Below are 12650 nucleotides of genomic sequence, written 5' to 3'. Positions count from 1 at the left end.
TACACATTATTTACCTATGTAACTTATGTTTACCTATACCTATTCACCTAGTTTTCAATAGGTGTAAAAGTGCTTCTGTGCAAGCCTCCAAAATTCTTCTGCATGCTGCTCAACATGGATGATACTGAGGGTTGGTAATAAGCAAAGGGAATGACAGCAAACCCCCCCAAAAAGGTTTAGGATTAGGTTAACTGGTGATTCTAAACTAGCCAAATCTATGAGTGTGAATGGTTGTCTCTCTCTACTCAGTGTGGTGTGTTGTTAATCTTACAATAGGCTGGCAACCTGTTCAGGGTGTACCCTGCCTCTCGTCCTATGAGAAAAAAAAATGGAGACTGCTACAGTGATTTGGGTGAGTCTTTCTGTTACCACCCTTTCAGTTTGTACTGGCAGCAGCACTCGCCTGGAAAACAGGTTTTCCTTCACATGACGAAGAAGTTTATCTTACAAATTGGAATATATTACTTTTATACAACCCAGTGCTGTCTTGCACAACAGCAAATGAAACTGAGGAAACCCACAGAGTGCAGACAGGAGTCTAGTGATACTTGTAATTAAAAAAAAAAAGATTTAGTCACGTTTTGATAAAACATAGTGAATTATATATATAGTATGGTAATGAGGAGCTATGTTACCATAAACTCCGCTGTTGCTCCAGTGCATCGTTATTTTAACTTATTAAAGTCTCTGAAACTCAAGAGAGATGGAGGCCCGTTTTACCAAAGAATATCACAGCATTTGGTGTTTTGATGATGGTGTCTGTATTAATTTGTAGTGAACCTTTCCTCAGGCAGAGGTTCTCAAACTGTGGGTTGGTTACCCACTGATAGACAAAAATGTTCACTCAATATGGTAGATTTCTATTGAGTAAATAAGAAAACTTGAGTTTGTTGATGCTATTGTGGGTTCTGTACTTAAGTCAGATTTAGCTTGGATCCTTTTTTAAAATAAGTGATTAATAATAATAATAATAATAATAATAATAATGAAAAGGTGGTCTTAGCAGTGGCAGCAAATCATTACATTTATGTATTATCTAGCTTCAACATTTAAATCAGTTTGTGTAAAACAGAGATTTAAAAAAATGCAGTTTAAAGAGATAAAAAAGTGGGCTTCCAGATGTGGCTACATGGTAGAATACAGCCAAGTCACAGTAACATGGCAGTTACTGTATCTCTTTCACATGTTTCTTGTCTGCTTTCCCAAGCCAATAATCCCACGGGACATGTAGGAATGGATTTTTTCTAATGTTTGAAATATTTTAGAGTAATCAAGAGTGGTCTTGTGATCTTGTTTTGCATCAAAATAAACCTAAAGTTATGTTTATCAAGACAGCGAGGGCCGTCAAACATACCAGAAACAACTTAGTCATGGCTTTGCAGAATCTGGGGTGTGAAAATTGGAGAAAAGCCCTGAAATAAAGTTTTTCAACGAAATGGTATTCTCTGTAAAGTTACGTATTGCCAGCATTGCTACACAAGAACAAAAATGTATGGACATAAAGTACTATGCTCTTTACTTACAAATACTCTACATATAAAAATTTTATGCTTTTACGTCATTTATTTATTTGTACGGTGCTTTCTGAAACACACAGTTTGTAAAAAACAAAACTCCATATTAAAGGTAAGTATATATGTTCAAGCATACAGACACAAAGTCAAATAGACGTTCTTATGTTCTAATTCTAACATACACACTTGAATGCACACATCAGATGTAAACTATGGCCAAAAATAATAGGAGAAGGATTCAGAAAAGGCTGACCTATAAAAAAGGGTTTTCAGCAGTGCCTTGAAACAGACCACTGATTCAGTTGCCCTGACAGGGTGAGAAAGGCTTCTCCAAAGTTTAGGCACTCCAACCTCAAATGAGTGATCACCTCTGGTTTTAAAATAAGATTGTTGAAGGAGACCCTGATCAGATGATCTGAGAGGCCATTTGGTGTTATAAAGCATACATACATACATACATATACATACACGAGTCTGACCATATGGGGCTTTATATGTCATTAATATAATTTTAAATAAAAACAAATTCTGCTTAATTAGCAGAAAATGTTTTCAGTAGGTTGTTCTGGAGTACTTACTGGAGTACTGATCTGGCCCTTCTGAAAGCAAATTGGGCTGTGTGTGGCCCGTAAACTAAAATATGTTTGACACTCTTGGATCAGGCATGAAACGTAGGTTGAGAAATATGTCCGACACCACATGAAGGCATCATGGCGTGACGTCCCGCTGGGCGTGTCCCTGGCGCAGCGTCACCGAGGAGATTGTTCAGGCTGGTTATGGAAAACTCTGGAAGTTTCCACACTGTTTATAAAGAAAATATGCGGGGCTGAGCGGATCGAGTTGAGTCAGGATTGAGGACGTGCGGCAGAAGTTCATCACCAGCAATTTACCAACAGCTACAACAGGTTAGACCACTGGTTGGTCAAAATGGGTAAAGACTACTATGAGATTTTGGGGATTAAGAAAGGAGCATCGGAGGACGACATCAAGAAAGCTTATCGTAAGCAGGCTCTGCGTTATCATCCTGACAAAAACAAGTCACCGGGAGCCGAGGAGAAATTCAAGGAGATTGCTGAAGCTTACGACGTTTTGAGCGACCCTAAGAAAAAAGATATATACGACCGTTTTGGCGAAGAAGGTAAGTTTTCTAAATCATGCAATATTGCGGGGCCAATAATCGTCAAGGCGCCGTCAGAATAACGTTTAACACAGTTGGAGCTACGAGCTGTCAACAAGGCTGGGTGGAAACAACAGTTCTGAACATGTGTAGACTAAACTGGGATAATCCTGTGTGTCATGGCGCTGTCCTGGCTCTCCTGTCCTCCGACCTTCAGTCAGTGGCTTGTCTCTGAGCCAGGACAGGAGAGCTGGTCTGCTGACGGCAATACTCGCATTGCATGTTTCTGCAAGAACTTGATGAAGTACGTAGAGAAGCTGGAGGGTTCTGCATCTGACGGGACAGGAAAGGGGCGGGGGGCTCGGCTTTTAGGCCCTAACGATGACTAGCTAACCTCGGTGTTGATATTTTTAGTTCACAAAAACCTGAAATGGTGGAAACTTCTACTTAAGTATTAGCACAGAGGTTTTAACATTACAACAAGCCAAAGTATAAAGCATAAAATGCTTATAGTTTAAAGTCTTCAAAGTCAACAACAAAGTAAAGATTTAAAATAAATGGATATCAATGTAAAAAATGTACATCTAAAGTATAGTGAAGTGGAAGCATAACCTTCAAGTGCTTCAGCGTTGTCCTCGTTGTACTAAGCTGCAGTCCACCATTGCTCCTATTCATGCTGTTAGACAATGATGGACATTGTGAGATTAACAGTACTCTAGCGCAAGGGTATTGGTAGAGGGGGGCAGTGCCACTCCATGCACCCAACTGGACATATCCCAGCTACTCTCATGGAATACTTAAGTTACTCCTAGTAAAGCCTGGTAAAATTGTGAAAAATCACCTACCCAGTGCACTCATGCAGTGGAAACCTCAGTTATCCCCAGTGATCACAGCATTACACAAGCATTCGTGTTGTGTTTCTTCACATTCTTCTTGGTACCTCCTGAACTGAGAGCATTTCCAAATAAGGATGCTGACAAGTAATATTTTGGCACACAGTTAAACAGCAGCTGCTGTATAACTTTGGTTATACAGCAGCGGTTTGTGCCACTTTTTTTTTGGGGGGGGGCTATTAATTCTAACATGACAAATGTGTTTTAGCCCTGTTTCCTGGCTGATTTTAGTGTTATGCTAGTTTCACATCTGCTTTTGTACTTTAAAGGGTGTTTGCAAAATCAAAGCACAAAATAACTTTGTTCATACTATTGTTTAAATGAAAAAACATGATAAAATTCTCTTTATACCAGCATTCACGTGAACCTCATTAGTGTATGGGATATTTTAAAATCATTACTAATAAAAATCTAAAATTAGTAATTTGCATTAAATAAGTTGCACAAAAGTAAGATAATGATGACTAACAACTGTTTCTTACAAGAATAAAAACAAACAAACAAACAAACTTACTGCAGTGTGCCAAACCCAAACTGAATCCTTTTAATCTGATTGTTTCTACTATGCTTCCAGGACTGAAAGGCGGAGGCCCTACTGGTGGTGGTGGTGGTGGTCCTGGCACCTTCAGCTACACCTTCCAGGGTGACCCCCATGCCATCTTTGCAGAGTTCTTCGGTGGACGTAACCCATTTGAACAGTTCTTTGGCGGGCGGAATGGAGGCATGGATGAGGAAATGGACACTGATGAGCCATTTGCCCGCTTTGGGATGGGTGGCGGCGGAATGGGGGGAATGGGTGGGTTCCCTCGCTCCTTCAGCTCTGGTATGGGCGGTCACACTAGTGTGGTAAAGAAGCAGCAGGATCCTCCTGTAGTTCACGATCTCCGGGTGACCTTGGAGGAAGTGTTGTCAGGTTGCACCAAAAAAATGAAAATCTCACGGAAAAGGCTGAACCCTGATGGCCGAACATTAAGGAAAGAAGAGAAAATCCTAGAGGTGCAAATAAAGAAAGGCTGGAAAGAGGGCACTAAAATTACGTTTCCTAAAGAGGGAGACGAGACTCCTACAAACATTCCAGCTGACATTGCATTTGTGTTGAAAGACAAGCCACATCCAGTGTTCAAACGTGACGGCTCTGACATCATTTACACCGCTAAGATCTCACTCAGAGATGTAAGTAAGAGTACATATAACTTTAAAAATACATTTTCAATGTTTTTTTTTTTGTTTTTTTTTTAATCAATTTAAATGTTAACTAAATGACATATGAAGTTAACTGGAATTCCTAATGTTTTTCTTCTTTATCTTATCTTCTGATTCTCCAGGCTTTGTGTGGCTGTACAGTCAATGCACCCACAGTAGATGGCAGAACAGTCACTGTGTCATCAACAGATATTGTGCATCCGGGGATGAAGCGACGAATTAGTGGAGAAGGGCTACCTTATCCCAAACGACCTGATCGTCGGGGAGACCTAATAGTAGAGTATGAGGTCAGGTTCCCAGAGCGGCTCACTCAGAGCGCGCGGGACACAATTGCTCAGGTCCTTCCTCGATCTTAAAAAAGACAATCATACCAACAAAACGAAAACAAAGCTGCCAATATAAATGTTTTCAAACATCACGTGGTTACTCGTGGCGGTTAAACTCACTCCAGCCAATATAGGACAAACTGATGAGTCAGATCATCCTCGGTCTACTTGATCATCTGTAGTGTCAGAACCACCTTTTGGAACACGCTTACCTGAATGGGTGAAGCAATTCACATACTAGAATGTAAATATATGACCGATACTGTGTGGTGTTTGATTTACTGAATATTATATTTTGATGACACTGAGTGTATATAAAATTCATGTGCACTATTCTGCGGGAGCTCTTGTTCATTCTAAAAGTCTCATTAAGAAGTTTTTATTTTTTTGTAAGAAATTGCAACAGGAACGTTTCCATTGCAATGTTTACATAGTTAGTATAGAGGTCTTATAACATTTCTAATGATAGATAAAAAGTTTCCTTTTCTGAGAGACTTGCTTCTTGACATCAAGAGATTTTATGTGTGTTTGAATGAGTGGTGTTGCAGTTGATGCTGTAAGGAGTGACATTTAAATCACAAGTGTTGTGCTATCTTTGGACAATAAAGACATTAAAATTGTTTAATGTTAAAGAGAGTAGTCTTACTGTTTTTGTTTGTTTGGTTTTTTTATTGCTCTGTGAGTATTTCAAAATGTCTGCTATTCTACAGAGATGAAAGGAACACTATGAGGGGAACTGTCCGAGTCTCCTACATTCACTAAGTGCGATGTCACTTTTGACTAACAAGGTTTAAATTCAAAGTCTTGTCTGCTGCCGCTATAAATATGCATACCGGTACTTAATTCTATAATTTAATCTCTTTGAAATTTTGCCTTTGTAAACCACCACAGTCAAGTTTAAATCAAACAGCATATAACTAAAGTGCCGACTATAAGATACATCTCAAGGGGTTTAACCATTGTATTAACATTGTATTAATGGACGTGCAACTTTTTTTTTTCTTTTTTTTTTTTTTAATAAATATTTCCCCAGTTTTAGAGGTTCAAAAGTAACTGGATTGTTGGCTGATAGGTTCCATGGTCTGAGTCCTGTTCTCTTGTTACTTTTATGACAAATTAAGCAGATTAAAGATCTGGAATTAATTCTAGGTTTTGAGCTTGTATATGATAACTTTCACTTGAACTCTAAATATGAGGTCTAAAAAATATTGATAAAAGCTTTGAAAGCCACTATTAATCTGAATCCAGAGAAAACCTAGCACATTTTCCATTTTAATCATTTTAAGATGATTTTTTTTTTTTTGTAATACTAGGATGGAAATCAAGTCCACAAACAATGTCAAGAACCCAAAGGTTTGTTTACACCATTGTGGTTCCCAACTCAACTGGGATAGGCTCATGTGATTGACTTGCTTTTGAAGAATACCATTTCTGTCACGGCTGCACAGCAGTCGTGTGGTGAATTGAGTAAAGGATCCAAGATGCAGGCACTGACTGGGGTGCGAGTGAATATTTATTTGCAGAGGTGATAAGGGGACAAAATCAGGAGGAGCAGAGCGGGGAGTAAACCAACCTAAACTGGGGAAAACTAAAGAACTCAACTTAAACCAAACACGCACAGGGGGAGGAACAAAATACACAATGAAAGATGGCGGAGAGACGCAGACTAAACACCAGGTTACACAGAATGATGCAGACGGACACGGAGTTAAACAGACGACGCGACAGAGAGCACAGGAAAACACAGGGCTAAAATACACGGGGAGTAATCAGGGAATGGGCCACAGGAGGGAGACACAGCTGGGAGCAATAAGGCTAACGAGACAGGGGAGAGGTAAAACTGAACACACTGACATGAGACATGAACTTTCAGAATAAAACAGGAAACTAACAGACACAGAGAATCAGACAGGACACTGAACATGACAGGCAGACTCATGAGCAGACACAATAACACCATGGACAGACAGAGAAGTGGGAGCAGGCAGGCAAAGAACAGAAACCTAACAAATGGCAAAATCACAACAGAATACACACTCGGAATGAACAAAAGCATAAGGAAACACAAAACACTGAGTCCTCAGACTCAGGACCATGACAATTTCTTTGCTTTAAGAAATTTTTGGGTTTCTTTTACAGTATGTTTTTTATCAGTTTGCAATGTGACTCACGACCTGATCAGTTTTGCAGCATTTGGCTGAATCTGAGTAGAGTATAGCTCTGTACACATCAAGATTCATCCTGCTGCCTCTATCAGTAGTCACATCATCAGTAAACACTAGTGACCTAGTTCCACTGGCAGTCATACATCCCATTAGATTACCTTTACCAGAGGCCAACATAAGTTAAACAAGGATATCATTCTGTTATCTGGATTCATAAGACAAAACTACACCATGATAAAAATGTAAGCAGGTTAAACACATAATACAGTAACACTGCTGTAGGTGAATCAGAGGCATGAAGTTCACACTGACGCCTCTGTCTTTCTAAATGGAGGGACAGTAACTGCATGTGTATATGTAAGTGTGTAAAAAATTATAGTAAGATTAACAGCAACAGTATTTTGTCTATATCCGCCATTGTAGCAATTTTGTCTCGTAAACAATAACGTGGCGCACAGCATGACGTCAAAAAGGTGCACACCTTTGACGTTTCGTGACTCTATTTTCCTCATCCACGCATAAACGCAAAAACTGAGTTTTCGAAAATCTTTACCCTGGCAGGAGGTTTTATAAATATCAGTTTTCAGTGATACTAAATGCAGTTTACGTGTGGACGAAAGGACCAAATGCATAGAAAAAGCTGTGTTTTCAAAAATATCCGTGTACATGTGGATGTAGCCCTAGGGGCAACTCACCAACAGCTTCCAGGTGAAGACCGGAGACCGACAAGGATGCCTGCTTGTCTGTTTGTCGTCATCAACTGGATCATGAAGACTTCCACCAGTGAATGCAGGAATGGAATTTAGTGGACCCTTTGGAGTCAGCTTGATGACTTAGACATTCCTGACGACCTGCCACTTCTTTCTCACAGCCAGCAGCAGATGCAAAAAAAAGACCAATGCACTGGCAGCTATATCAGCACATGGTGGACTCATCATCAACAAGAAGAAAACCCAAATTCTCAAGATCAACTCCAATAGCAACAACCCAAGCATCCTTAATGGAAGTCCTCTAGAGCAGCGGTCCCCAACCTTTTTTGCGCCATGGACCGGTTTATGCCCACAATATTTTCACGGACCTGCCTTTAAGGTGTCGTGGATAAATACAACAAAATAAAACTATTACCGGTACCGAAAAAAAATAAGATTTATTCATAACACACGTGAAAAGACCCAGGGAAACCGAGTTAACGATAAAAACGATAACAAAATAACGCTGAAAACCGATAAAAACCCTGAAAACCATACATTTCACACCTGAGCTTCAACTCTCGCGACCCGGTACCAAACGACTCACGGACCGGTACCGGTCCGAGGCCCGAGGGTTGGGGACCGCTGCTCTAGAGGAAGTACACTGTCTCCCCTACTTGGGCAGCATCATCAACCAACAAGGTGGAACCGATGCAGATGTCAAGGCAAGGATTGGCAAAACAATAGTCACCTTCATCCACATCAAGAACATCTGGGCATCCAACGTGAAGTCAGTACTGCTGTACGGGGATGACACCTGGGAAAAAAAAGACCTCAAAAAAATAAACATTCCTCAATAGCTGTCTCAAAAGGAACCCCCACATTTGTTGGCCAGACACCATCAGCAACATCAACCTATGGGAAAGAACCTGTCGACTCCCAATAGAGGAAGAAATCAGGAAGAAAAGATGGTGCTGGGTAGGGCACACTCTACACAAACCACCAGCCAACATCACCAGGCAGGCTTGACTGCACCTGCAGTGGTTATTACTTAGATTTGCTTCTTTTTCATTTACATTTCGAATTTGATGTTCATCCCAATGTTGTTCATTTATGGCCTTTATTCAGAATCCGGACTAGTTCTGACATCTCTGAATAATGCTTTCTTTATTATCAAAATATATGCACATGATAACCATTTCACAAAAGAAATTTTAATTTTATTTATTGAACCCATGTATTTCTGCACAGGATGTTAACATTTGTCCTAATTCAATAAAAGTATTAGTAGAAGGTTATTTAATTTTTTTATTTTGTGTTTTGGGTCGTTTTTACCCGACTACATGCTAAAGCATAGACATATGGTAAAAAAAAACTTCCTAAAAGTCATATCTTTATTTCAGTTTTATACATTGCACATCACAGATTTTGCTCACAACATGCACAGGGTTTGTACGGGTGCTTGAAATCTTGAAAATGCTTGAATTTAATGTTGCATTTTTTAAGGTTTGAAAAGTGCTTGAATTTCACATGTGGTGCTTGAAAGTGTAACTGTATTTCATTCACCACAAATAACTATCTGATTGAATAGTTTTCTTATCAGATGGAAAAATAAAATGAGTCGCAAAATGTAAAAGCAAAATTTCCCTGCCTGGGCTGTCTTGCGCCTCTGGCTGTATCCCAACTCAGAGTCTGCAGCCTCAAAGTACACAGCCTCAACGGTCCTAAAGGGCCGCGTACTCAAAGACCGCTAAGGCCGGAAGTGCGAGGCTTGCATGGGACGGTCTAGCCTCCGTCGAGCTACCCAGGTTGCCTAGCAACCATGATACTAACAGCTGGAAACGTGTCATACAGCTTTGTTTGACAGAAATGAAGGAGAACACATTTAGTTCATTTGTTTCTACATGAGCTCTGTGTGATTTAATAAGTATCTGAGGCTTAGACCACGGGACTGTAAAAACATGATTGTTGGGTTTCATTTCTGTACTGAACTGTCATGGTCTGGGTGGGCACCTGCAGGTCTCCGACAGCGGCCCCTCCTCCTTTAGGCGGAGTTCGGTTGCTCCTCCCTGGCTGTCCACCTGTGAGCAATTATGCCAGCAGTATATCAGACCTGCGCTCTCAACCATTCATCGCCTGAGTATCTGCTATCCCCATGTTAGTCAAGTGGAGCATCATAACTCTGTCCTGAAGCCGTGTGATGACTTACTTGTTCTTCTTGTTCTCAGAGGTAGCACCTGGAGTGGAGATCTTGTCTCCCTCACTCCCGCCTTCCTGGACCTGGGCCGCCTGCTGCTGACACGACGTGGCCTGCCGGCCCACCACTCACTTACCTGCCTCCCCACGTCTCGACCGTTTCCGGGCCTTCCGCCCCACCTGTCCCCTCCACCTGAAACCAAGTAAGACAACTCAATTCAACTGTGGAGGATCGTTGATTGTCTGCTGGATCCCACTGACCGTGATCTCCTCTTATTCCAGTGCCCCGGCCCCTACCTAGTCCTGTTTCTACCTCCCCGCTGCCTCTGCTGTTCAGCCGTTCCCTAGAGGTGTCTAGGTCGCCCTCCATTATCTTAGATAATCCTACGCGCCACTAGTGTGGTGGCGTCGCTTTGTTTTTTGCTTTTGTTTGCCTGTGGGCGGAAATAAATCATTTATTCCCTATCGTCTCGCTTCCGGGTTGGTTTCTGCACCTGTGTCCATCTCTGTTCCCTCGTGCCGCTGGGCCGTGACACTGAACAGTCATTTTAAGATTAGCTAGTGAATAACAATTAGCTAATGTTGTTCATGAGACTAAAGTCATGGTAATGTAAATATAATATGGCCAATATTATAGTTATTATATTAATCATTATTAGTCATTACAGCAGGGAGTTTGAACTCCGTGTCAAATACTGAGCTTCAATAAAGATTCAAGTTGCATTTATTCATTGTTCCTATCACCTTAAATCTTCACTCAAAGACGAGTATCTTTGACACTGTATATATAGGTGTATTGTACATAAGAGACAAATATTGTTCGTTTTATATGTTGGCATTACTAAATGTGGTTCAATGCTTACATATATGTGTAAAAAGCAAATGTACGAGCTGTGATAACTGTTTCTGATAGAATGAAGAGTAGACTGATATATAAAACATTCCTTCATTGGGTGAGAAAATCATACCATGTCATAACTGCTTTACGTCATACAGAATAGATATCAGAGCCTTAAACAGGCTGACTTCTGCTAAATGGGTCAAACTGGGCAGAAAGTATACAAACACATAACATCCTTATAGAATATGATGTAACACTATAGATCAACTTACCTCAGAATATATAAAGCATATAAACAATTACAGCAATATGATGCAACAAACACAGCAGTACTACTAATCCAAAATACTCAAAGCTTCATAGAACTGAAACAGACATCTATTTTTAGGTCCATTCTGCTGCTGATACATAATTTATTTTTTCTGAATATTAAACTTGTTGCTGTCTTTCATAGTTCGACACCACCAGCAATATAACATAGCTAACATTAACAGTGCAGTGAATCCTGCTGGTGCCGTGATATTCAGGACTGCAAACCGAGCAGCATCACTGACTTTCAGCTTGTTGACTGACTTTAATTATCCATAAAATCATCACATTCTCTGTAAGATTAAGGTCAGCTATTGTATTATTATATTTTAAAGGCTTTAAAACCAAGTAAACACTGAAAGTACAAACACCGCTAATGGCAAATAACTTTGCTGACATGTGGCCAACAGTAATGTTTTAATGTTCCTCATTATTAAACATTTTCACATAAATGAGTGACATAATATTCAGTACTTAAAGGCTGCTGACCCTGAATTGGGATACAGCCAGAGTGTTTTGATACGTGAGAGATTTGTGACGTTTACCATGTTTGGAGTCTCAAGTTAGTGTGTTGTCTTGTGCAGAGATGGGCAGTAACATGTTACTGTAATCTGATTACTTTTTCAAGTAACGAGTAAAGTAAGGGATTACTATTGCAAAATTGGTAATTAGATTACCGTTACTTTCCCGTAGGAATGCTGCGTTACTAAAACCGTGATTTTTTTGCGAGAATGTCTCATGACAGTGACATAAGCGAGTGAGCCGCTGGTGACAACAGCTGTGTGCAGATCAACAATGGATCATAAATCGATTGTGGGAGAGAGTATGAGCGTGCAGCGTTTAAAGCGTGGAAGTACTGACCTTACTTTGAGTTTGATTCCATAAAAAGTGACAAAAACATTAGTGTCCGTTGTGCGTGGGAAGAAAACTTTTTACAGCGAAAAACCCTAAACTTCCAAGCAAGCACCGAGTGCGCAACGACGTAATGGGAAATTCACAGAGAAACTCGCGGATTCTTCAACTGACCGCGGCACACCTGCACCAGGGTAAACCTCCGCCTACCGCGGTCCTGCTTTACAGGTGAAAATAGAGCAACAGGGCCGCTGAGTCTTTGACTTTATTTATTTTCTGCTGTGTTTCACTTGCATCTATTTGAAAGACGGAGTGTAAACACAAAAAATATTTTATTTTATGTGCTGGAATGTGCAGAAAATAGGTTTAAATGTTAAACTAATTTATTCAAGTCAGAGAATGTTGCATACAATTAAAATTTTGCTTGATGCATAAAGTTAAAAGATTAAAACTAATAAAACAAGTTAAAAAAAGAGACTTTTCCATTTGATTACATTTTGTATGATGGATTATGCAGAAAAAGTAGAATTGGGCTGAAAGATCTA

General features: G+C 40.2%; 1 protein-coding gene across 1 annotated transcript; it reads left to right on the top strand.

The window, feature by feature from the left end:
• Positions 1 to 2255: 2255 nt before the first annotated feature.
• dnajb1b (DnaJ heat shock protein family (Hsp40) member B1b) lies at positions 2256 to 5689 on the top strand. Its single transcript, XM_085459962.1, has 3 exons — positions 2256 to 2652; positions 4099 to 4697; positions 4850 to 5689. The coding sequence occupies exons 1-3, from the start codon at positions 2442 to 2444 to the stop codon at positions 5081 to 5083; spliced, it is 1044 nt and encodes a 347-aa protein (XP_085316088.1). The 5' UTR covers positions 2256 to 2441; the 3' UTR covers positions 5084 to 5689.
• The last annotated feature ends 6961 nt before the right edge of the window (positions 5690 to 12650 follow it).

This window comes from Copadichromis virginalis, linkage group LG6, assembly GCF_057382275.1.
Source record: "Copadichromis virginalis isolate Kocher_CV1m ecotype Utaka linkage group LG6, C_Virginalis_male_GT1.1, whole genome shotgun sequence".
NCBI classification, from domain to species: domain Eukaryota; kingdom Metazoa; phylum Chordata; class Actinopteri; order Cichliformes; family Cichlidae; genus Copadichromis; species Copadichromis virginalis.
The sequence above is the reverse complement of the archived record's forward strand: the minus strand, read 5'-3'. Positions and strand labels throughout refer to the sequence as shown.

What these genes read in the sequence shown, in the direction of transcription:
- dnajb1b (XM_085459962.1), top strand. Translation starts at nt 2,442, where the DNA reads ATGGGTAAAGACTACTATGAGATTTTGGGGATTAAGAAAGGAGCATCG. An exon ending in CGACCGTTTTGGCGAAGAAG is followed by an intron (nt 2,653 to 4,098) that starts GTAAGTTTTCTA and finishes CTATGCTTCCAG; the next exon opens with GACTGAAAGGCGGAGGCCCT. An exon ending in CTAAGATCTCACTCAGAGAT is followed by an intron (nt 4,698 to 4,849) that starts GTAAGTAAGAGT and finishes CTGATTCTCCAG; the next exon opens with GCTTTGTGTGGCTGTACAGT.